Below are 26,157 nucleotides of genomic sequence, written 5' to 3'. Positions count from 1 at the left end.
CAGCAGAACCTTCTGTCATCGTGATTCCTGTTGCTGGGAAGTGCAAATGAGCATGAAAAGATGCGACATAAAAGGTATTTCTGTAGGCTGTGTATGTGATGTGCATTTCAGGCATTAGAGTCTGCATATGAGACCTTTAGTGTGATTGTTCTCCATATTTATTATTATTAATTCATTTCATTATTACAAAAACATACAGACTTATCATCCGAAAAAACCGTGAACATTATTTCTTATACATACTCAACATATGATTAATCAATCCCCCCCACCCCCGCCTCCCCATACCTTTCCCCCCCCCAACCCACTGGCAAGAAAAGGGGAAGAAAAAAAAAAAAGGGGGACACAATTTCCCTATCTATTGATTACCAGTCCCATCAAGTTGGCTCAGCTCACTGTCTCATTTTTCTATTTCCAATTGCTACAAATCTCTGCCCATTTCCCCCTTGTTCCTCTTGTTTATCAGCGTTGATTTGTTCATACCTTTTAATCTTCTGGGAAAGACCATACCAGTGATTAATGTTAGGAATTATACTACTCCCCCATTCCGGGATTATGAGAACCTTGGCTATTGACAAGAGCTTTGTTACCAATACGTGCTTCTTTGGTCCAATTTTGTCACTAGCCCCAAGCATTCCCATGACCACCACACTAATCGCGGGAGTCAAGGATATCTCTAGAGCTTTATTTATCCACTGGTATATTTTATTCCAGAAACATTTTATTCTGGGACACAATCAGCCCCCTCTATTTCACATTTAACCCCTTAACGCTGAAGCCACTTTTCACCTTCCTGACACGGCCCATTTTTTCAAATCTGCCCTGTATCACTACAAGTGGTTATAACTTCGGAACGCTTTAACATATCCAAGTGATTTTAAAACTGTTTTCTCGTGACACTTTGTACTTCATGTTAGTTGAAAAATTTTGGTGTTATGTTTTGCATTTATTTATGAGAAAATCAGATATTTGGTGAAAATTTGGAAAAATTCTTGATTTTCGAACTTCAAAATGTTCTACTTTTTCCATACATAGTCATAACCGCAAAAAAATGTAATCACTAACATTCACTAAATGTCTAATTTATGTGGACATGGTTTTTTATGCATACTCTTATTTTTGTAGGATGTTATGGGGCTTTGAACGTTAGGTGCGATTTTTCACATTTTCATAAAAACCGCAAAATCCTGCTATTGAGGGACCTGCTCAGGTTTTAAATCACTTTGAGAGGCCTAAATAAAAGTAAAACCCCATAAATTACCCCATTATAGAAACTACACCCCTCAACGTACGTAACACAACTTTTATGAAGTTTGTTAACCCTTTAACTCTTTTACAGGGGTTAAAACTAAAATTTTGAAAGTAAACTTTTTTGGCTAAATTAATGTGTTTTTCAAAAAATGTACAAATTCTCAGTGGATAAAATACCAAAACGCTCCACAAAATTTGATCCCCAATCTCTCCCGTGTATAACAATCCCCCATATGTGGTGGTAACCTGCTGTATGGGCACACGCCAGGGCATCGAAGAGAAGCTGCGCCATTCAGAGCAGATTATGCATTGTCACTTTTTATTGGCTATACAATCTTTATTTTTTTGGCAATTTGGACATATAAAGGCTTATTTTTTGCTACATGAGATGCACTTTACAAATAATTCATTTTCGTGGGTCATTAGCTTATTGATGAGATTTTATTAACTCTTGAATGTATGGGTGAAAAGAAAATTGTAAATTTTGGTTTACTTTTTTTTCGTATTTTTTGGGGGTCGTACACCGTTCACTAAAAATACTATATTATCTTTATTCTATAGGTCACTACGATTACGGTGATACCTCATTTATACAGTTTTTCATTTATTTGTACAATTTTACTGGATAAAAACTAATATAGAGGAAATCTCGTTTGTTTTTGCATCGCCATCTTTTCGGAGACGTAACTTTAATATTTTTTGGTTGACAGAGCTAGTTTTGGGCTTATTTTTTACGAGTTGAGTTGTTCTTTTCAGTGGCGCACATAACTTTTTTTTATCACTTTTTAGACCATTTTTGTGTAGAGATTTTATGAAAAATGTACATTTTTGGCGTGTTTTACGGGTTTTGTTTTTACGGCGTTCACCGAGCGGGTCCAATAATGTTTCTGAGTTATTGTACGGATTGTTACGGACGCGGCGATACCAAATATGTGGGGTTTTTTTGGCGATTTTGTGTTTTTTTCACTTTATTGCATGTGTATAGGGAATATTTGTGTTTAGGGGACTTTAACTTTAATTAATTCTTTTTATTAAAAAATGATTTTATGTAGTGTTTTTAACATTTTTTATTTACTTTGACAGGTTAGCTTGAACAAGTGATCCACTGATCACTTGTTCAAGCTCTTCTTCACATTACACAGTGTAATACAGATGTATTACAGTGTGTTACAGCCGGGTCCTGCCAGAAGGCACGGACCCGGCTCACAGAAGAGGATCGCGCAGCCCTGGGAGCCCTCGGAGCAGCGGACCCCCCCGGTAAGCGCCGCGGGGGGGTCCGATTCTTCTCAAATGCCCCTAGCACGCCGCGGTCAGCGCGACCGCGGCGTGTCAGGGGTTAACACCCGCGATTGGAGAAATCTCCGATCACGGGTGTTAGAGGCGGGTGTAGGCTATAATATATAGCCGACACCCGCAGCTTCTGGCGCGGGCTCCGCTCTGGAGCCGGCGCCAGAAGCACGACGTACTATTACTGCATTTTGCGGGAACACACCTCCCTCCATGCAGTAATAGTACGTCAAATGTCGGGAAGGGGTTAAAGCATTTGGAGGACACCCTTACTTTCATCTTGTGCAACGCAACTGGAGATTAATATAACATATATAAGATTTTCACCTGAAAAGTTCTGTGATTTTCACTACCGGACCCCACCTTCACATTCCTATAAATCCCCTCCCATCCATGCTCTGATATTTGTCCTATCAAGTTTTCCCAACGTTCTTGTGATTTGTACCTAATCCTTAACCGGGCCCCTTCCTGTTTTTACATGTCCATTTTTCACTCCCCACCTTCAAAAATCTATAACTTTTTTTATTTTTACACGTAAAGAGCTATGTGACGGCTTGTTTTCTGCGTAACAAATTGCACTTCATAGTGATGGTATTAAATATTACATGCCGTGTACTGGGAAGCAGGAAAAAAATTCCAAATGCAGTGAAAATGGTGAAAAAACGCATTTGCGCCATTTTCTTGTGGGCTTGGATATTACGGCTTTCACTGAGCGCCCCAAATGACATGTCTACTTTATTATTTGGGTTGATATGATTACGGGGAGACAAATTTGTATATGTTTTATAATGTTTTCATACATTTACAAAAATGAAAACCTCCTGTACAAAAATAGTTTTTTTTATTTTTCCATCTTCTGGCGCCAATAACTTTTTTATACTTTGTTGTACGGAGCTGTGGGTGGTGTCATTTTTTGCGACATTTGATGAAATTTGAGGCTTTTTGAGGCTGCCAGCCAGCTTTGCCGGCAGCGATCGCTGTGACAACAATATGCAGCAAAGACGGCTATGGAGCCCGTGAGCCCTCTCCATGCAGCGTGAATACACGGCTGGCGGTCATGAACCAGTTAATTGCGTGTGCTAACTGTGAATAACTCAACAAAATCCCCATTATTCAAACATACTTTTAATTTAAGTGATAAATAGCATATCACTGTCCCATTTTCCAATATCTGTGAGAATAGATGCACCCCCCTGTTTTCCCAAAAAATGGGATCTGGAAGATTACATAATTCTGGGAAGTCGGGGTGTGCCACAGTGGAGTGTCTTCTATAATACACTTAATGTGATTAATTTTCCTCATAACGCTCCAGCCTTTATATACGGCCTCTTTAATTATATTTGCTCCCCCTTATTCTGTTCTATCCCTCTCTCAAGTGCTTCATAGACTGTAAGGGCTTTCTCATCTTCCATTATCAGTGTCTTTATCGGCTCATCTCTGTCCTTCCACCCTACTATATGGGACATCTGGGCCAGAAGGAAGTAACTGTGCAGAATGGGAATCCCCAGACCCCCTTCTCCCGAGGGTCTGTATAAATAACTGAGCTTAATTCCGGCTCTCTCCCTCCCCAAAATTAGTTCATTAAAAAGGGCTTCCATTGCTTTGAAGAAGGAGTTATCAATCCAAATTGGACATGGTACCAAAAAGAACAAAATCTGTGGTAACAGAACCATCTTTATTAAGGCGATTCTGTCCGCAAAGGAAAGAGGTAGTTTATCCCAAATATGGACCCTACTTCTAACGGATTTAATTAGGGGTTTCAGATTTAGTAAATCATAGTCTTGCACTTTTGCTGAAATCAAAGTGCCAAGATATTTCAAAGAATCTTGACAGCACATAATGTTTCCCATTTTGAGAGGTTCCATCTTATTCCCGTCCAGGGGCAGCAGACCTGATTTGCTCCAGTTAATCTCTAAACCCAAAAACTGACCGTACTCTAACTGTTCTGACTGCATTGGGAATTGATAAAGGAGAGTCACATAGGCACAGCAAGATGTCGTCTGCTTAAAGACTCAACTTGTCCTCGGGTCCACCGCTCCCCCCTCCTCTTATGCCCTAATTTTGATAGCAAGGGGTTCAATAAAAATTGCAAAGAGGAGAGTGGAGAGGGGGCAACCCTGTCTCGTACCCCTGCGGAGGGAGAAACTTTCGGATTCACTGCCATCAATACTAATCCAGTCTTTTGGAGAGCTGTGTAGGCACTTTACCCAGTTCACAAACTTTACTCCAAACCCAAATTTGTCCATTACTTTCCATAGGAATCCTCACTCGACCCCCTCAAAGGCTTTGACCGCGTCCAAAGACAGGATCGAGCGGAGGTCCCCTTCACCCTTCTCTATGAAAACAAACAATCTGTTCAGACAGTCACTCACATTCCTATCCGGGATAAACCCTCTCTGATCCCCATGAATAATACTAGTAATAACACTCTTGAGTCATCTGGCCAGACCTTTACTATAATTTTAGCATCAGTGTTGATGAGTGAGATGGGTCTGAATGATCCTAAATCTAACAAACCCAACAACATAGGTGCCAATGATTCATAATATCTCCTATATAAGATGAAGGGAAGGCAGTCTGGGCCTGGGGCAGAATCCGTAGTACAGGAATCAATTATTTCCTCCAGCTCGCTCAAAGTAATATGGGAGTCCAGCATTTCTACCCGACTCCTAGACAAACAAGGAAAACTAATTTCCTGCAAGTATCTTTTAATGTCCGTTCGATCTTTATCTCCAGAAGTTTCATATAGTTGCTGGTAAAAAAAATTCTGAATTCCTGATGCATCTCATGTTGGTCTCTGCAGATTTGTTCTTTATACCCTCTTATATCTGAAATGTTTCTTTTCCCTTGTTGTTTTTAATCATATTAGCTTGCAGTTTACCTGGTTTCCCATTTTCCGTAAAATTTCGTTGCCCTGCAAAGAACACTTTTTGTTGGGCTTTTTCTATTAAGAAATCGTGATATTTTTCCCTGGCTTCTCTATAAGCCTGTGTGTGTCTGTTCTCTCCGGGGTTACCTAGGTTCTTAGCCGTCTCCTCTACCAGCCTTTTTAGATCAATCCGTGGTCTATTATGGACAGAGTATTACAAGATTTGCTATGGCAGGAGAAGGCTCTTTTTCCCCATATTTTGCTCTCCAAATATCCTGTAGACCCATGTCGTGACAGAAATTCCTCAATTTTAACCCTTCATTTGTATTTATTTTTGTTTCCCCCAAGAGGTTGAGACGGTCAAGGTTAGGGTCAAAGACCATATTTAGATCTTCCATAATCAATTCCTTGATAAAGCTAATGAACTCCATCAGAAGCCCTAATGAAGAGGGGGGAGGGATATACAGGAATGCAAGGACATACTCAGTGCATAAATATAAATCTTCCCTTACTGTTAGATCTTTTTTCAATCAATTTAAAGTCTATACTAAAGTGTACCAAAACTGAAACTCCCTTAGAGTAGATGCCCCCATATGAGTGACATTCCCATGTGGACCATTGGTTTTTTTTTTATTCTGAATCCGAATTCTGGGGTCAGATGCGTCTCTAGTAATACTACTACGGCAGGCAAATGTTTATTTATTACATCAAATATTGCAAATCTTCTTTTCCTGTCCCTCAGTCCCCTAATGTTCCAACATAGAACCCTTATTACCTTCTCCATTTAATGTCCTCCCTCCCCCACAAACCCCATCTTGATCCACCTGTACCATCATACAAAAGATCCCCATACCTTCCATTGCCCTCCCAACATCCATTTAATAACATTACATATATATGGTGTTCGTTAATACGACCTTAAAACTTTATTCCTTTCCTCCAGCTCTTTCTGACTTCCCTGTCCCGTTACCTAAATTCCGAGGCCTCCTCAGGGGAAGCAAAGAACCATGTTTTGTATTTGTGGATAACCCTCAGTTTGGCTGGGAATTAACAGTAGAATTATATATTTGCTTCATGAAGCCTTTTTTTCCACCATCTTATAGCTTACTCTAAGCTTTTGGGTCTCCCTTGCATGATCTGGGAAGATGACCACCTTTTTGCCATCCATCAGCATCTCCTGTTCTTTCTTTCTAGTTCCTAACGATGTAGACCCGATCTTGTGAATTCAAACATTTAGCCAGAATTGTTCTGGGGGCAGACCCTGGTACCGGTTTTTGAAATGGAATTCTGTGTGATCTCTCCACTGCAAAGTTAGGAGAGAGCCCCTCACTACCAAATACTACAACCACTTCTGAATGTTAGTTACAATATTCCCTTCAGCAGGCTCCTCTGGGTACCCGATTATTCTTAGGTTGGCTTTGCTTTCAGGTGTACATTTTCCTCCTTCAAATCCTTCATACCTTTCTGAATTGATTTAATGTCTTCCTCAGTCCTCTTCTCCGGTCCCTTAGGGAGTTCAAATCCTCCCTCATTATTGAAATGTCTGAACTAATACTTCCGACCTCTTCTTTTTAACTCTACTATTGTTGATTTAGTTTCTTGGACCGTAGCAAGAACCTGAGCCTCACTCACAGGGTTAGGATCCTCATTACCCGACGCAGTACTTCTTGCATCATTAGAAGAAGGGGGGTGGGCATCCTCCTTACTGATTTGTCTTGTTTTTGTTGGGGAGGCCTTCCACATTTTGTCTAGCCCCCCTCCCCCAACTTCCTTTCTGTCTTTTTTGGGGCCATAATCAAAGGGTGTTAGTTTTACTGCAAAATTATGTTTACAAATATAGATAAGAAAGGGAAATAACCCCTACTACTCTCAATGGACCCACTCCACAGTAGTTCCAAATTAAGGATTTAACAGAGTATAAACAAAAACATTAATCAGCAGACTCAGGGTCTTCAAAAGTAATAACAGTGTGGCATCCTATATTACTGTAAGTGTTTATATCTCTTTCCACAGTGCCAGGGAAGATCCCAGCGTACACTGACCCAGCAAATTCACCTTTTAACATCAAATACTGGTTCTGATAAAGCACTAATACACTCAGCCCACGGGAAGTGACCAGAGATAGAGACCCAGATTTAAAGCCGGGAATACGGTTAGCGTGTTACCCTGTAGCAGCAAAATACCAGCAACAGCAACGGAGCAACAATTAATAGTGTCCAAGCGCTGAGCCAAGAGTTGGGTTAGTATAGCACTAAGAAATAACCTAGAAGCAGAGTGTTGATAAGTCATGCATTATTGTCCAAATCAGTCCGGTTTAGTAAGAATATACTACAGTGCATTAGTAGATCAGCAGCATTAGTCCTGAAGTTTTAGCGAGAAAGGCAAGAAGGCTTCCAATAGCAGAGTCAAACGGGAAAGAAAGAAAAAGTCACAACTGGCCGCGCATTTACAACCTGATATGCTGAATCATAAATGATACTGAGATGTTACCATTACAAATGAGCTGCTAGGCACATGCCAACACGGCACATCATCGGAGAAGCGTTCCTAGGCTTTGAAGAACTTGGGCACTCCTCGTGGGTCCATTCCCAGGGCGGATGGCCGGCAGCTGCAAGGCACCAGCACTTAGAGGTCCCTCCAGTGAGTGAAGCACACAGCTCATACAGCGTAGACCGGATCGCTCCTTCTTTACTCTCCTTTGCCGTCAAGTCACCTGATCCTTCTGCCAGCAGCAAGGTAATTGTGGCCGTGATTATCCTTTCCGTCTCTCTCGGCTCCAGACGAGCCGCCCCAATTCCAGCACTCCGCCGCTAGGTCCGACCAGAGCCTTCCACTGAACACGTCTGGATAGCAGGTGAGGAAAAAGCAGCGGATCCAGTTGGCTCAAAAAGCGCCATCAAGGGCAGGCGAGGCAGGGAAAGCAAAGAACGCCATATACCGCAAGCTGTATTATTTACATTTATGTTAATTACTCTCAATATATTGCACAGTACCACTACTCTTATCCTGTATATATGGGCAGTGCCCAGTACCACTACTCTTATCCTGTATATATGGGCAGTGCACAGTAACACTACTCTTATCCTGTATATATGGGCAGTGCCCAGTAACACTACTCTTATCCTGTATATATGGGCAGTGCACAGTAACACTACTCTTATCCTGTATATATGGGCAGTGCCCAGTAACACTACTCTTATCCTGTATATATGGGCAGTGCCCAGTAACACTACTCTTATCCTGTATATATGGGCAGTGCACAGTAACACTACTCTTATCCTGTATATATGGGCAGTGCCCAGTAACACTACTCTTATCCTGTATATATGGGCAGTGCACAGTAACACTACTCTTATCCTGTATATATGGGCAGTGCCCAGTAACACTACTCTTATCCTGTATATATGGGCAGTGCACAGTAACACTACTCTTATCCTGTATATATGGGCAGTGCCCAGTAACACTACTCTTATCCTGTATATATGGGCAGTGCACAGTAACACTACTCTTATCCTGTATATATGGGCAGTGCACAGTAACACTACTCTTATCCTGTATATATGGGCAGTGCACAGTAACACTACTCTTATCCTGTATATATGGGCAGTGCACAGTAACACTACTCTTATCCTGTATATATGGGCAGTGCCCAGTAACACTACTCTTATCCTGTATATATGGGCAGTGCACAGTAACACTACTCTTATCCTGTATATATGGGCAGTGCACAGTAACACTACTCTTATCCTGTATATATGGGCAGTGCCCAGTAACACTACTCTTATCCTGTATATATGGGCAGTGCCCAGTAACACTACTCTTATCCTGTATATATGGGCAGTGCACAGTAACACTACTCTTATCCTGTATATATGGGCAGTGCCCAGTAACACTACTCTTATCCTGTATATATGGGCAGTGCACAGTAACACTACTCTTATCCTGTATATATGGGCAGTGCACAGTAACACTACTCTTATCCTGTATATATGGGCAGTGCCCAGTAACACTACTCTTATCCTGTATATATGGGCAGTGCCCAGTAACACTACTCTTATCCTGTATATATGGGCAGTGCCCAGTACCACTACTCTTATCCTGTATATATGGGCAGTGCACAGTAACACTACTCTTATCCTGTATATATGGGCAGTGCCCAGTAACACTACTCTTATCCTGTATATATGGGCAGTGCACAGTAACACTACTCTTATCCTGTATATATGGGCAGTGCCCAGTAACACTACTCTTATCCTGTATATATGGGCAGTGCCCAGTAACACTACTCTTATCCTGTATATATGGGCAGTGCACAGTAACACTACTCTTATCCTGTATATATGGGCAGTGCCCAGTAACACTACTCTTATCCTGTATATATGGGCAGTGCACAGTAACACTACTCTTATCCTGTATATATGGGCAGTGCCCAGTAACACTACTCTTATCCTGTATATATGGGCAGTGCACAGTAACACTACTCTTATCCTGTATATATGGGCAGTGCCCAGTAACACTACTCTTATCCTGTATATATGGGCAGTGCACAGTAACACTACTCTTATCCTGTATATATGGGCAGTGCACAGTAACACTACTCTTATCCTGTATATATGGGCAGTGCACAGTAACACTACTCTTATCCTGTATATATGGGCAGTGCCCAGTAACACTACTCTTATCCTGTATATATGGGCAGTGCCCAGTAACACTACTCTTATCCTGTATATATGGGCAGTGCACAGTAACACTACTCTTATCCTGTATATATGGGCAGTGCACAGTAACACTACTCTTATCCTGTATATATGGGCAGTGCCCAGTAACACTACTCTTATCCTGTATATATGGGCAGTGCCCAGTAACACTACTCTTATCCTGTATATATGGGCAGTGCACAGTAACACTACTCTTATCCTGTATATATGGGCAGTGCCCAGTAACACTACTCTTATCCTGTATATATGGGCAGTGCACAGTAACACTACTCTTATCCTGTATATATGGGCAGTGCACAGTAACACTACTCTTATCCTGTATATATGGGCAGTGCCCAGTAACACTACTCTTATCCTGTATATATGGGCAGTGCCCAGTAACACTACTCTTATCCTGTATATATGGGCAGTGCACAGTAACACTACTCTTATCCTGTATATATGGGCAGTGCCCAGTAACACTACTCTTATCCTGTATATATGGGCAGTGCCCAGTAACACTACTCTTATCCTGTATATATGGGCAGTGCACAGTAACACTACTCATCCTGTATATATGGGCAGTGCACAGTAACACTACTCTTATCCTGTATATATGGGCAGTGCACAGTAACACTACTCTTATCCTGTATATATGGGCAGTGCCCAGTAACACTACTCTTATCCTGTATATATGGGCAGTGCACAGTACCACTACTCTTATCCTGTATATATGGGTAGTGCCCAGTACCACTTCTCTTGTCCTGTATATATGGACAGTGCACAGTACCACTTCTCTTGTCCTGTATATGGACAGTGCACAGTACCACTACTCTTAGCCTGTATATATGGACAGTGCCCAGTACCCCTTGTCTTATTCTGTATACATGGACAGTGCACAGTACCACTACTCTTATCCTGTATATATGGGTAGTGCCCAGTACCACTTCTCTTGTCCTGTATATATGGACAGTGCACAGTACCACTTCTCTTGTCCTGTATATGGACAGTGCACAGTACCACTACTCTTAGCCTGTATATATGGACAGTGCCCAGTACCCCTTGTCTTATTCTGTATATACAAACATACAAATACTCACCAAGAACGGACGAAGAACGGTACAAGAACTCACCGTGTGACAGCACCCTTAGAACGTCTTAGTTTCTCATATCCTGTGTCTCTTCATGTTTTTAGGTTTTATATTACATTTATGTACACAGGTACATATCAGGTAAGTAGTGGAAATAACCCTCAGTTCCCAGACTGGAAGGCTCTTTGAAGCAGCTTTAGAGCCTTGAAAACTGGCAATTAATTTCACTTTCTGAAATTACACCAAAACCTTAACTTAAGCAGGTCGTCAATTTATATCTCAACTTTTTTTTATTTTATTTATGATTATCTTTACACTAATTCACCTCCACCTTTTTATCTGAAATCCAGCATACATGATCCTTCAACTTTCTGGGTAAAAAGGAGGATGAGGGGAGATAGAGAATGGACCCAAGACTATTCCGAGCAGAAACCGTCTGCAAAGCTGCAAAGTCTTTAGAAGGCGTGTAGTTTGGGGGGATGTACTTTAAGGCTGGTGGTCAGCATCATCTATGTCTATTTCAGAGGGTGATTATTAGTTTCGGACATAAAATCTATATTACCCAGCAGTACCAACTTACAGAGCAATCAAAAATAGTACAAACCACAAGGAGATTACAATGCTAGAACACATCTATTCCCAAAAAGTTTAATTATATTTTGTGGAATAGTTTATAATTCACATCTGAACGGCTCAACAATGTAACACGACAATCATGGAATCTCCAATTTAATATGCAATATTTCAAAAAGACTTTGGAGAATCTTTAGGTTAATGGGGTTTTCTGCGCTAAATATATTGATGACTCTCTTTTTTGTGGATCGTAATGATAGGTTAACAAAATAAGATAATTGAGGGTCCAACACCCAGAACCCCCATAAACCAGGGATTGATCTGCAGCAGATAAGCAGAAAATATAGAAAGCTGCTTCAGGACTCGCAATCACATCCCCTAGCAGCTATATTTACAGATAATTACTGGAAACTTCTCTCACATTGCCCGGACAAAGACAAAATCGGCATTAAACCCAAGATCTCCACAAAGTAAACATGAGGCACATTGTGAAAATGCCTCCCAAATCTTTAAACTTATGCACATCTTCACAAACAAAGTGTCATTCGGTTGCAAATAAAGGCATATAAATTAATTTATGTGAATCAATGTCCGCAAAAAGCAGCTTATAAGACGTACACATCAACAAATAATCATATTAGGTTTTGAGTACAATTAGACATCATGTACTTATGCTCAAACCCCTTTAGTAATAATATCCTTCAAAAATGAGGGAGCAAACATCCTACTATGTTATTTATGGCTTATTTTAATTCTCCTTTAGGAAGACCAAATGTTATATTTATCATCTACAAAAGATAATGGTTGACAACCTTTTATAGGATGAAGGTCAGGGGATTTTCATCAGGTCCATAAAATGCTATAAAAATATAGCTCCAAAAAATAAAAAAACAAATAAAATTGTAACAATCTAATAAATGAAATTGTTGAACTGCACTTTTTAACATCGTACAAAACTATGGCTAATTCATGAATACATATGAATAATAAATCATAAATACATATCATTATCAAGCAGCTCGGTACTTTTGTACTAGTACGGTAAATTATTGAAATACATATTGATATACGCTTAATACATAATATGTAAAATTGCACAGAGTTTGACAATTGCATTGTTACAATTTATTACATTTCATGTGCAAACTAGCTTTTTATGTACAGGCAGTCCCCGGGTTACATACAAGATAGGGTCCGGAGGTTTGTTCTTAAGTTAAATTTGTATGCAAGTCGAAACTGTATATTTTATAATTGTAGATCCAGCTAAAAAAAAATTTTGGCCCCAGTGACAATTGCAGTTTAAACATTTTTTGCTGTAATGGGACCAAGAATTATCAATAAAGCTTCATTACAGACACCTTACAGCTGATCATTGCAGTCTGGGACTATAGTAACATCCAGAGAGCTTCACCAGAGGTCAGAGGGGTCTGTCTTTAACTATGGGTTGTCTGTAAGTTGGATGTCCTTAAGTAGAGAGCTTTTAATGAACCTGATAAAGGGAAAAGTCTACTAAAGGAACGGATAGTGCCCCACAAATAAGATAGTTACTGTTACACCAAAACTTTAACGCAAGCAGGGCGTCAATTCATATCTGAACTTTTTTATTTAATGAGCAGTAAAATTCTATGGTCATCTGCCCTACAGGGGTAATCAAATCACTCTAAGGCTATATTCACACGAACGTATGGGGGATGTATATACGGCCGCCGTATATACGGCCGATATACGTCCCCCATACACTTCTATGGGCGCACGGCACCCTACGGGAGCGGTATGGTGCGGCACACGTGCGGCACCGTACCGTTCCGTACCCGGGAAAAAGATAGGACCTGTCCTATCTTTTCCCGTAATACGGCGCCGTGCGCCATAGGTTGCTATGGAGAGGGGCGGGGGTGAGCAGCGCTCACCTCCTCCTCCTCTCCCCGTACACTGCCGTTGCCCGCTACGGTACGGGCGGGCAACGGCAGTGTGAATATAGCCTAAATCCAAAGCAAAACACTAGACCACAACACTTTTAGTAAATATCTACAATATGCCATGGAAAGACTCTCCACGTAACACCCCCTCTACGTGCCATGCTTCCCAATAGTTCCTCCTTTGTCCCTGGCTTCTTTACAATAACAATGTTGACAACATTTTGCAGACATCATTAGGTCATTCATTGCTGCAGGTTATTTGCTCCAACAATTAGATTACCTCTTTCCAATACTAATGCGCTTCACATCTCATTCTCTGTAGACCATTACCGTTCCATTATTTCATTATAAAGAGATGCTGAACATTTTATCTCTTCTGACTTCCAGGTCAAATGCGTAATTGATCATTCGCCTTAGATTTATTGTTATTACAACGTTGTTATTATCAATGTAATTTGGCCTTTGGATTGCAGATGGCAATTGTCAGAGTTGACAACAATGAGAGATTTTTTGAAAGGAGTGCCACTATTTTTCACGGATTTGCTCAAGGATGAGCACTGTATTTGTGCCAGGCAGTATTGTCACTGGGGCTAAATAATAAAGTATTATTGTATCATAATAAGGGCTAAAGTGCTGATTTTAAGTGCTCCTGAACGCTGCCATCTTGGATAAGATTGCTACCCTGGCAGCCTCTCAGAGGCTCCTAGACAGGTCCTTTAGCAATCCCATTTATGCAATAAGTGGGCAGTATATAGTGATTTGACCCCCAAGCAATGGCGTAACTAGGAGTGGCAGGGCTCCATAGCAGGCGTCGGCAGGGCCCCCTTCCCACTTACAATCACACATTTATACACTTATGCACACTCATATAGAGCATATATACACACATACAGTATATGCAGACGCCATACACTGTATACACGTCACAGATGCAGCATATATACATAACATATTTGTTATATACATATTATGATGTGCAAAGTGCAGCATAATATGGATATAATGATGCACATCCTCCATTCTTTAGTGTGTCAGGTCAGATGATGGGTGTTGCTATGGCTGCTACCACTGTAGTTACACCCCTGCCCCTGTATAATGAGTGTCTATTGATGATAGAAAAAGAAAGCCAAATCCAAGGGTGTGTACATGTACTCATTTACTTTTATGGGCTCATGTGCTAGCAACAGAAAATAAAAAAACTCACGTCCCCATTTCACATATATGCAGCGACACACACAGCATCATAATATTGTTTACATAATGTTTACTTAAAACACAATATACACACAATGGTAACACACTGTAAATGAAATTCAAACAGCATGTGAACATGGCCTAAGGTTGCCTAGAAATTTAATTATTTAATTAGATTTTTTTCTTTTTTTTTAAGAAAAAATGAAAGTCTATAAATACCTTTCATAAAATGACAAAAATCTGTAAAATCTTCATTGTTACTCTCTAGAGATGAGCGAGCACTAAAATGCTCGGGTGCTCGTTACTCGAGCCGAACATTTCCCGATGCTCGAGTGCTCGTTTGGAGTAACCAGCCCCATTGAAATCAATGGGAGACCCGAGCATTTTTCAGTAAAATTACAAACTGAACGAGCACAGTGAAAGAACACAGTGCAGAACAGATTGCAGATGTTCGGGAACATCTGCGATCTGTTCCGGAGACACGCGTGCAGAACGGTGTTCTCTGCAATAGTATTTGAAGAACAATATGTGTGAAGAACACATTGCAGATGTTTGGCAACATCTGCAAGTTGTTCTTCACACATATTGTTCTTCAAATACTATTGCGGAGAACACCGTTCTGCACGCGTGTCTCCGGAACAGATCGCAGATGTTCCCGAACATCTGCAATCTATTCTGCACTGTGTGCTTTCACTGTTTTCTTCAATTAAATGATTAAATTAAATGTTTTAATTGTATTTTTTTTACTGTTCTTCACTTCTTTTTTTTTTAATTAAATGCTCGTTATCGAGCAGGGCAAATACTCGTCCGAGCAACGAGCCGGTCCGAGTATGCTAATACTCGACCGAGCATCAAGCTCGGACGTGTATACTCGCTCATCACTATTACTCTCTCATTATTCTTCCAATATTGCCATTATTCTTAACCGTTTCAATATAGTGAACACAATACTTAGACTGTGCTTATATGCAGCCAGGGTATGTGCTGTATGGTGCGCCACATAAAAATGTGCACCACACAATAAAGCCCATATACATTTGGTATCCCAGTTATTGCACCGACCAAAAAAATAAATGGGAGGTGTGATTTGGTCAGTCAAAGCTGTAAAAACAGAGCCCACAAGAAAAGGCACGAATGACAGGAGATGAGACTGCACAAAGCCACAAACATGGACAGGAAGAGGTCCTGCTCGAAAATTTGTTGCTCCACCTTACAAAGATCAGCCTTGTATAGCTGTATGTTTGTATACCCCCTTCTTTCTGAATAAGGAAACGGTTGACCATAAAAAAAAAAAATGCTGTGCATCTAAAGCAAAAGAAAGAGCAAATTGGTTTTCTTTTATTGTAGTGGAAAGTGCTACAGATTAAATCAACTCCTGACATAATAAATTACATCTATTGATGCGCCATTAAACTCAAGACAAGGCAAACATTTCCTCCCTTCCTTCCTCTTTGTTAGGCATAAAAGAGCCAGATAACATCTATATAAAAAAATATGGCAAGAAATTGAACCATGAAAACACATTATACCAGTACCATGATCTACTTAAATATTTGCAAGGAAGTAACAAAGTCATCCATAGTCTGGAAAAGAAGAAAAATGCTGCAGAATAGGACGTATTTTAAAAACAAGTCCTCTGTGTACATTTTACATAATAGTATGTCACACGTCGGGTGCATGGAGAGGGCTCATGGGCTGAGCCCTCTCCATAGCAAGGATTTATTTTAAGTCCTTGCTGCATATTGCAGCAAATACTAATCGGTTATTTATCAAAAATAATTAAAAAAAAATTAAAAAGTTTAAAAAAATTATATATAAAAAAACTAATCATTCAAATCACCCCCCTTTCCCTAGAACTGATATAAATAAACAGTAAAAATCATAAACACATTAGGTATCGTCGTGTCCAAAAATTCCAGATCTATGTGCGTTTAAACCCGTAACGGGAAAAGTCGAAAATTGCACTTAAATATTAAAAATTTAATAAAAAGTGATCAAAAAGGTTGTACGGTCCAAAAATGGAAGCATTAAAACTAGAGATGAGCGAGTATACTCGTCCGAGCTTGATGCTCGTTCGAGTATTAAGGTACTCGAGACGGCTCGTTGCTCGGACGAGTATTTCCCCTGCTCGAGATCGAGCATTTAATTAAAAAAACACAGTGAAGAACAATGAAGAATAGAATAAAAACAGTGAACACAGGATCATTTAAGTGAAAAACACAGTAAAGAACACAGTGCAGAATAGATTACAGATGTTCGGCACATCTGCTTACTTGTCGGAAGATACGCGCGGAACGGTGCGAACAAAATAGTATGTGAAGAACAATATATATGTGTGAAGAACACATTGAAGAACACGGTGAGCAGGACAGAGACATGGGACATCGAGGGGCACGGAGACATCGAGGGGCACGGAGACATCGAGGGGCACGGAGACATCGAGGGGCACGGAGACATCGAGGGGCACGGAGACATCGAGGGGCACGGAGACATCGAGGGGCACGGAGACATCGGGGAGACTTCAGTGGAAGAAGAGCAGCGGATCCCGGGACAGCGTATCTCCCGACAAGTAAGCAGATGTGCAGAACATCTGCAATCTATTCTTCACTGTGTTTTTCACTTAAATGATCCTGTGTTCACTGTTTTTATTCTATTCTTCACTGTTCTTCACATCGGTTAACTTGTCGGGAGATAATATACGCGCGGAACAGTGAAGAATAGATTGCAGATGTTTGCATACATCTGCTAACTTATCAGAAGACATTCTTTTTCAATTAATTAACACATTTTATTCCCGAACCATGGTCCCTTTGAAAAATGCTCGAGTCTCCCATTGACTTCAATGGGGCTCGTTATTCGAGACGAGCACTCGAGCATCTGGAAAAGTTCGTCTCGAATAACGAGCACTCGAGCATTTTAGTGCTCGCTCATCTCTAATTAAAACGTCATCAGAAGATGTAAAAAAATGACACCACTCACAGCTCCGCACACCAAAGTATAAAAAAGTTACAAGCGCCAGAAGATGGCAAAATAAAAAAATTTAAAAAATTGTTGCGGAGGTTTTAATTTTTGTAAATGTTTGAAAACATTATAAAACCTATGTATCCCCGTTATCGTACCGACCCAAAGAATAAAGTAGAGATGTAATTTGGGGAGTACAGTGAAATCCGTAAAATCCAAGCCCACAAGAAAACGGCGCAAAGGTGTTTTTTCACCAATTTCACTGCATTTGGAATTTTTTCCAGCTTCCCAGTACACGGCAGGGAATATTAAATACTACCATTTTGAAGATCAATTTGTTACAAAGAAAACAAGCCATCACACAGCGCTGTACATGGAAAAAAAAGTTATAGAATTTTGAAGGTGGCGAGTAAAAAATGAAAACACAAAAATGAAAAGGAGCTTCGGTGGAAAGGGGTCTGGTCCTTTAGATAGATGATAAATATCATATTTTCAGCTGATCAGCTATTTGGAGTGATCACAAAAACTACAGTGAGTGCGTTCCCAGCTAAATATAGGAGATCTGGGTTGGAATTTGGCTACAAAGAGGGATTTGTAGTTATAACTCCGTTCTAAACATGTCCTGGGCTTCCTCATCCATACCTACTCGCCTACTTTAGACCAGAGATGATGAAGCAGATCATCTCTGTAAATATTCTCGCTGTAAATAGATGCATCAATTACATTAATAATAATTAATAAATAAATATTTTCCTTTATGTCCTATCAGGGTCTCAGAAGGAATATGTCACCACTAAAACGAACCTTCCTGCTCTTCTGCTGCCTGGTGCTCGCCTGCGTGATATTTTATATCTACTCACAGAATAGACTTGAGAAAATCATCATCCAAATATACAAGTGTGACGTCGGTGAGGAAGCCCAGGACACCATCACAGCTCTCCAAGGCAATAAAACCTTCATCATTTCCCCGTACTACGACAACCGATCAGGAAATCAGGTCCGTGTTTTAGGAATCGTTCACCATACAGAAGTCAAAGCACTTTACTGTTATTTCTGTTGTGATGGCATGAAATTATACTCCGTCAAGGCAACTATAGATCTTCACATCGATCGCTTTGACTTCCCCTTTGGTCTAGCTGATATAATCTGTAACGTGCCATCATATTGTGAAGCAAGTCATATACATCTTGCCGAATCTCCATACGTGAACGTCACATTGCTGCCAAGGTTTGAAATCCGAAATCGTAAGAGGACGCCTTTTTCTGCAAATTTCTCGGTCTGCCTTTCCACCATGTATGGAAATTTCAGCAACGCTTTGCAGTTCATTCAGACCATGGAGATGTATAAATTGCTAGGGGCACAAAGGGTTACAGTCTATTACATAAACTGCAGCGACCTGGTGAAAGAAATCTTGGACTACTACAGCAATGAAGGGACAATGGAAGTCGTACCATGGCCCATACACAAATACTTACGACCATCTAATAGTTGGTATCATAAGAGAGGTGACAACAGCGACATAGGCTACTATGGGCAAATGACAACTCTCAATGACTGTATTTATAAAAACATGTATAGGAGTAAGTATGTGCTTCTCAATGACCTGGACGAGATTATTTTACCTTTCGAGCACCAGATGTGGGACAGCATGATGGAAAAGCTAGAGCAAGAACACCCGGATGTGGGAGCTTTCTTGTTTGAAAGTCATAATTTCCCTCAAAGTGCAGTCACCGATGGAATCTTTCCCAATGTTTCCTCGTGGAAAGATGTTCCAGGCTTCAACTTACTCAATCATGTCCACAGAGAACCAGACAGACCAAATGTATTCAATGCTCGAAAGATGATCGTAAATCCGAGAAAAATTATCCAGACTTCAGTTCACTCAATTTTAAAAAATTTGGGGAAAACCCTAAATGTTCCCTTAAAGATTGCCCTTGTCCACCACTGCAGAGTCCCTCATCAACCGCACCTCAAGGTGTCACAGTTGATCAGTGACAGGACAATTTGGAGATACCACGTTTCTTTGATTAGCAATGTTAATCGTGTATTAGACCAAATATCTTCACAACGGAAAGCAAAAACATAACTAAGCATTTCTATCACAAAAAAGAGGATTTTGGAAAAATTCACCCCTAATCTGCCTTCCATTTATTTCAGTGGACGGCAGTGAAAGAGGCACAAAAATCTACTACAGTAATTTGCATCTGTCCCCACTGAAATAAAAGAAGGATTTCGATGCAGACTTTCCACTGCAAAATCTTTTGTGTGAAGGAAGTCTAATATAAATCACTACAGGTCTGTGAGTTGTCCTCGAAGTGTTGTAAACTTTATCAAGCCACAGATTACTCAGCACTGCACAGAGTTTTGCCAAATCAGTCCCTGTTCCCAATGAGGCTCACAATCTAATCAACCTACCAGTATGTTTTGGAGTGTAGGTGGAAACCGGAGGAAACCCACACAAACACGGAGAAAACATACAAACTCTTTGTAGATGTTGATCCTGGGACTTGAACCCAGGTCCCCAGTGCTGCAAGGCTGTAATGCTAACCACTGAGCCACCGTGCTGCCTTCTAGGAAGATGGAGGAAAATAATGGGCAAGATCCATTAAACTGACTGCTCAAGTTTTCTTTTGGCCTTTGCACTAGAAAGAACTGCTTGTTCATATATTTATAAAATGTGTTGGTGTTCCGGAGCCAAAACAGACCATGCGCCACAATTATTACTGCAACTTGACAAATGTGGCGCATGCCTATTAAACTGGGTGCACCAAATAAACCTGATATTCTTATTTTAAGCATAATCGACGCTTGCAGCGTGCACCGGATTATTGAAGACCGTGCACCAGTATTCAATAATCTGGTGCTCTGAACTTTGATAAATGTAGGCAATATGTCTGCCACGTGAGCACTCACAACACTTATGTATGGAAAGATTTGATATATAGAAATATAGTAACTATAAGAATTTGGAAAATCTGGCATTGAGCGACAAACAAGTCTTGCTGATGTTTTTATATTATTTTATAATCTATATACTGTATTTGAAAAAAAACTCTATGATGGTACTTTAGTGTGTAACTTTAATTTGCACTAATATTTTTAGAGTATTTAAAGTATGTGAAAAAAATACATTTTGTTTACAAAAAGATTTTTTGGTATTTTAACCTCTTGACGACTTGGCCATTTTGCACCATCCTGACAAGACCCATTTTTTCAAATCTGACACGTGTCACTATAAGTGGTTATACGTAACTTTGGGGCGCATTGACATATCCAGGTAATTTTTGAGACGTGACACATTGCACTTTGTGTTTGTCATAACAACAAATTTACTTGATAACTGTTGGCATGGTTATTATATCGTACTGTCATTTTTGTAGGATGTTATAGGCCTAAGAACTTTACGTGCAATAGTTTTTCATTAAAAAATGAAAAATCATACTTTTGAGGGACCTGCTCAGTTTTCAAGTAACTTTGAAAGGCCTAAATAATAGTAAAACTCCAGAATTTTTAACATTTTAAAAACTACACCCTTCAATGAATGTAAAAAAAAAAAATCAGGTACATTTGAGAAATTTTAATTTTTTGACTAAACAATTGTATTTCCCCCCCACCCAAAAAAAAAATCACACATTCTCAGTGGATAAAATAACAAAACTCTCCACAAAGTTTGATACCCAATTTTTTCCCATTTTTAAAATATTTCATTTTAGTGGGTCTTTAGCTTAGTGACTAGATTTTATTTATGGAGGAAAAGAAAATTATTACATTTCTGGAATTTTTGCATTCCGTTTTTGGGCCATTTACCGTACCTTAAAAACAGGTTAGTTTTATTGTATCGATCACTATGATTACAGTGATACAGATTATATATTTTTACAATTTTAGTGAAGAGAAACTAATATATGGAAAAAATAAATTCAAATGTACAGTGCAGCACACTTACACACCACGAGAGCTACACCACAGTCCGGGACCGGTCCAACAAGTCCCAACATTAAAAACGGCAAAAAAGAAGAGTTAAAAACTCTGAGAGGAGCTCCCATCGTTTCCAATACGACTGCCTTCCAATATTCCTTCGATGAATGTTCAATTGTATTCTACCTATGGAAAGATCTTTTCAACTCGATGCCTCGGAGACATATTTAAGGTGGGTGTTCTCAATTACTTGGCTACTTACCCCTGAGGAAGTCGTCTTTTGACGACAATACACGTGGGGAGCCGGGTCACCGACCTATCCTACCTACCTCTACCTGTATGCCAGCCCTGCAGTGGTTATCCTATTCAAATTGCTACTTGTGTACATGTAGTGGGTATGACCTCCATCTTAGTAGCGATTGGACATTGTACTTTATTAGCACTTTATTGCCAGCACTAAGCACTTTTCTGTATTTGGGTTACTTTTGGATGGAAGCATTTGCACTTTTGGTACGATTTACTGTTTACAGCTATTTTTTTCACGGTCAACACCACTGCAGACTGTGTAGTTCGGGTTTTATTGTTGCTGGACTCTATAAAATGCTATATTACTGTGGATTGTGTGCAATATTGAGGTAGGCATATAGACAGAAATTCTTGTCTGGATAGGGGTGCATGGTGGTTGACCCATACCAGGGCCACCACTAATGAATTTCTCTTGTAAAATATTTTTTTAGATGATGTTAAATGTGTGTCCTCTTAGTGTCGGTCTTTGTACAAGAATAAAATACAAATGTGTGTTGCGAGATACATCTATTTCTCATTCTTTGCATGTTGGTCTATTTTTGGAGTTTTTGAGATATATTTGATGTCTATTGCACGAGACCTGTTTTGACACAATTTGGCTGTGCAAACTGCTTTTCTTTAATAATTCAACCAGATGTAGGTCACTATTCAGAACATCTTTATGGTGCGGTTTTTTTCTTCCTTGACTCCACTCAGTAGTGTGGTAGAAAAAAACTAGAAAGAAATATAAGCACCAAATAGCGTAGTATGTTCCTAAAATCTTGAATTTTATTCTTAAAAGTTATACTCACTCGCCGTTTCTTCTTTCCTGCTGTTTAATATATAGAAAATCTCACTTATTTTAGCGTCTTTTCGGGGGCGCAACTTTAATATTTTTCGGTTGACAGAACTGGTTGAGGGCCTTATGAATGATGAGTTAAACTTTTTATTGGTACCATTTTGGTGCACACAACTTATTTTGATTCCTTTTTAGTGAAGAGATTTGTTGAAAAATTTACATTTTTGCCAAGTTTTTTGTTCTGGTTTCTTAACAGCATTCATCGAGCAGGTCCAGTAATATTTCTGAATCATTGTACAGATTGTTACAGACACGGCGATACTCAATACATTGGGTGGCATTGTACATTATAAGCGGTGTTAAACGTTATTTAATTATTCTTTTAAAATTATACTTTTATTTAAAAGAACCTTTATCGTTTTAAAACTTTTTTTTTTTTTTTTTACAGGTTGGCTTGAACAAGCGATCACCTGATCGCTTGTTCAAGCTCTTATTGAACTGACATCGTGCAATATAAACATTTTGAAGGCACATCGTACCATGGCCCTGTAAAACAAGGATCGGAAATCCCAGTAAGCGGCACAGGGGGTCCAATCCACATTGGCAGCCCTTACACACCCCAGACATGGTTGATGACCTCGTGTATGGTGTTAAAAGGTGGTTATACAGTGGACAGCAACAGCCTCTGCCACCAGATCCATCTGGGACATGATGCCAGAAATGGGACATAATAATTCAGTATAGGTCGGGAAGTCACCGTGGCCCATGCAGTACTTTTGCACTAGATGCATGATAAGGTGCCATTACCCCCCAAAATAATTGTCATGCATAAAAGTACGCTCTGCAATTATTCTCAATAGCGCGCAGGATGAGCGGTCCGGTGTGCGCTGTGAAGAAGGGAAATATCAGTAACATGATTGCAGCACGTGCCAGACTGCTCAGCAGGACACGTGATGCTGTGAGCGCCGACCCCAGAAGAGACGTGCAGGCTGCTGCTTTTTGTCATGTTCCAGTTGTCCCTGCCCATGCTGCAGGCCTGTAACTGGAAAGCAGTGCCTGGTGAGTGAGAGCCTCAGAGGTGGAGTACACCGCCCACACTGTGCTCACTGCACTCTATGTGTAGCGAGCGTGCGGGCTGTGTGCCCTGTGTAGCGAGCGTGCGGGCTGTGTGCCCTGTGTAGCGAGCGTGCGGGCTGTGTGCCCTGTGTAGCGAGCGTGCGGGCTGTGTGCCCTGTGTAGCGAGCGTGCGGGCTGTGTGCCCTGTGTAGCGAGCGTGCGGGCTGTGTGCCCTGTGTAGCGAGCGTGCGGGCTGTGTGCCCTGTGTAGCGAGCGTGCGGGCTGTGTGCCCTGTGTAGCGAGCGTGCGGGCTGTGTGCCCTGTGTAGCGAGCGTGCGGGCTGTGTGCCCTGTGTAGCGAGCGTGCGGGCTGTGTGCCCTGTGTAGCGAGCGTGCGGGCTGTGTGCCCTGTGTAGCGAGCGTGCGGGCTGTGTGCCCTGTGTAGCGAGCGTGCGGGCTGTGTGCCCTGTGTAGCGAGCGTGCGGGCTGTGTGCCCTGTGTAGCGAGCGTGCGGGCTGTGTGCCCTGTGTAGCGAGCGTGCGGGCTGTGTGCCCTGTGTAGCGAGCGTGCGGGCTGTGTGCCCTGTGTAGCGAGCGTGCGGGCTGTGTGCCCTGTGTAGCGAGCGTGCGGGCTGTGTGCCCTGTGTAGCGAGCGTGCGGGCTGTGTGCCCTGTGTAGCGAGCGTGCGGGCTGTGTGCCCTGTGTAGCGAGCGTGCGGGCTGTGTGCCCTGTGTAGCGAGCGTGCGGGCTGTGTGCCCTGTGTAGCGAGCGTGCGGGCTGTGTGCCCTGTGTAGCGAGCGTGCGGGCTGTGTGCCCTGTGTAGCGAGCAAAATTTTTTTTAGTAAAAACATTTTTTTTAAATGGTCGCACTTACAGAGTGGCCTGGGGTGTTTGGTAATGTAACATTACTTTTACTGCCACAATTGATTTCAACACACAAGATACTTACGGAGATGATGATCTTGTATAAATAGTGTCTACAGAGGTCGCACTAACATTTTTCCAGAAGGGTAAAAATACTCCTCTCACCATTTTTGAGGAGTATTTTTACCCGAGGAGGAGTATGAAAATTTCGGTAATACACATAGCACACTCACAACTCACAGCACTGCACACACTCATGGCACACAACACAACAACGCACACACTCCCCACTCACAACACAACACCGCACACACTCCCCACTCACAGCAGAGCACACACTCACACTGCACACACTCGCAGCACTGCACACACTACACTCACAGCACACAACTCCGCACACACTCCCCTCTCACAGCACTGCACACACTACACTCACAGCACACAACTCCGCACACACTCCCCTCTCACAGCACACACCACAACACCGCCTCACAGCACACACTCTGCACACACTCACAGCACTGCACACAAAACACTCACAACACACAACATAACACATAACACACACTCACACTGCACAGCACACACTACACTCACCCGGCACTGCTCTTAGGCCCCGTCGATCACAAACGCAGGCAGCTGCGGGCAGGTAGAGATGGAGCAGGACGGGGAGCAGCAGCTTCGTGGCCCACATGCAGTGGCGTAACTAGAAGAGGCTGGGCCCCATGACAAACTTCTGCATGGGGCCCCTCTTCCCCTTAGGGCGACGTGTGCACGGCACACAGGACAGGAGGAGGGGGTGAGCGCTGCTTACCCCCTCATACATACAGCATGTATGCACATACAGTATATACAGACACGCTGCATACACAAAACAAATACGCATACGTACAGCATAAACACACACAGCACATACACCCACACAGCACATTCATACACCATACACTCACAGTGCACACACACCGGCACACACCATACACTCACACAGCATATTCATACACGCACAGTGCACACACGCCCATACACTCACACAGCATATTCATACACGCACAGTGCACACACACCATACACTCACACAGCATATTCATACACGCACAGTGCACACACACCATACACTCACACAGCATATTCATACACGCACAGTGCAACTGCACATACCATACACAAACAGCCCATAGTCTCACACAGCCCATACACGCGCGCACACACACACACACCACGGCGCGCGCGCACGCACACACACACACACCACGGCGCGCGCGCGCACACACACACCACGGCGCGCGCGCGCGCACACACACACACACCACGGCGCGCGCGCGCGCACACACACACACACCACGGCGCGCGCACGCGCACACACACACACCACGGCGCGCGCGCGCGCGCACACACACA

The 26,157-nt window shown here is 41.6% G+C and overlaps 1 protein-coding gene across 2 annotated transcripts; it reads left to right on the top strand.

Annotated features, from left to right (window-relative positions):
* LOC140076810 (beta-1,4-galactosyltransferase galt-1-like) lies at positions 1 to 20,993 on the top strand. Of its 2 annotated transcripts, none has more exons than XM_072123536.1 (2): positions 1 to 74; positions 18,609 to 20,993. In XM_072123536.1, exon 2 carries the CDS (start codon positions 18,624 to 18,626, stop codon positions 19,923 to 19,925), a length of 1,302 nt encoding a protein of 433 aa, XP_071979637.1. In that variant the 5' UTR covers positions 1 to 74; positions 18,609 to 18,623; the 3' UTR covers positions 19,926 to 20,993. The 2 variants fall into 2 exon arrangements, 1 of the variants encoding a protein (XP_071979637.1); XR_011849659.1 differs by lacking the exon at positions 18,609 to 20,993 and adding an exon at positions 7,421 to 7,566 and having other exon boundaries at positions 2 to 74.
* Positions 20,994 to 26,157: the final 5,164 nt, after the last annotated feature.

The sequence above is a fragment of the Engystomops pustulosus genome, chromosome 9 (assembly GCF_040894005.1).
Source record: "Engystomops pustulosus chromosome 9, aEngPut4.maternal, whole genome shotgun sequence".
Classification (NCBI taxonomy): domain Eukaryota; kingdom Metazoa; phylum Chordata; class Amphibia; order Anura; family Leptodactylidae; genus Engystomops; species Engystomops pustulosus.
Note: the sequence above shows the minus strand (reverse complement) of the source record. Positions and strands in the feature narration are given on the sequence as shown.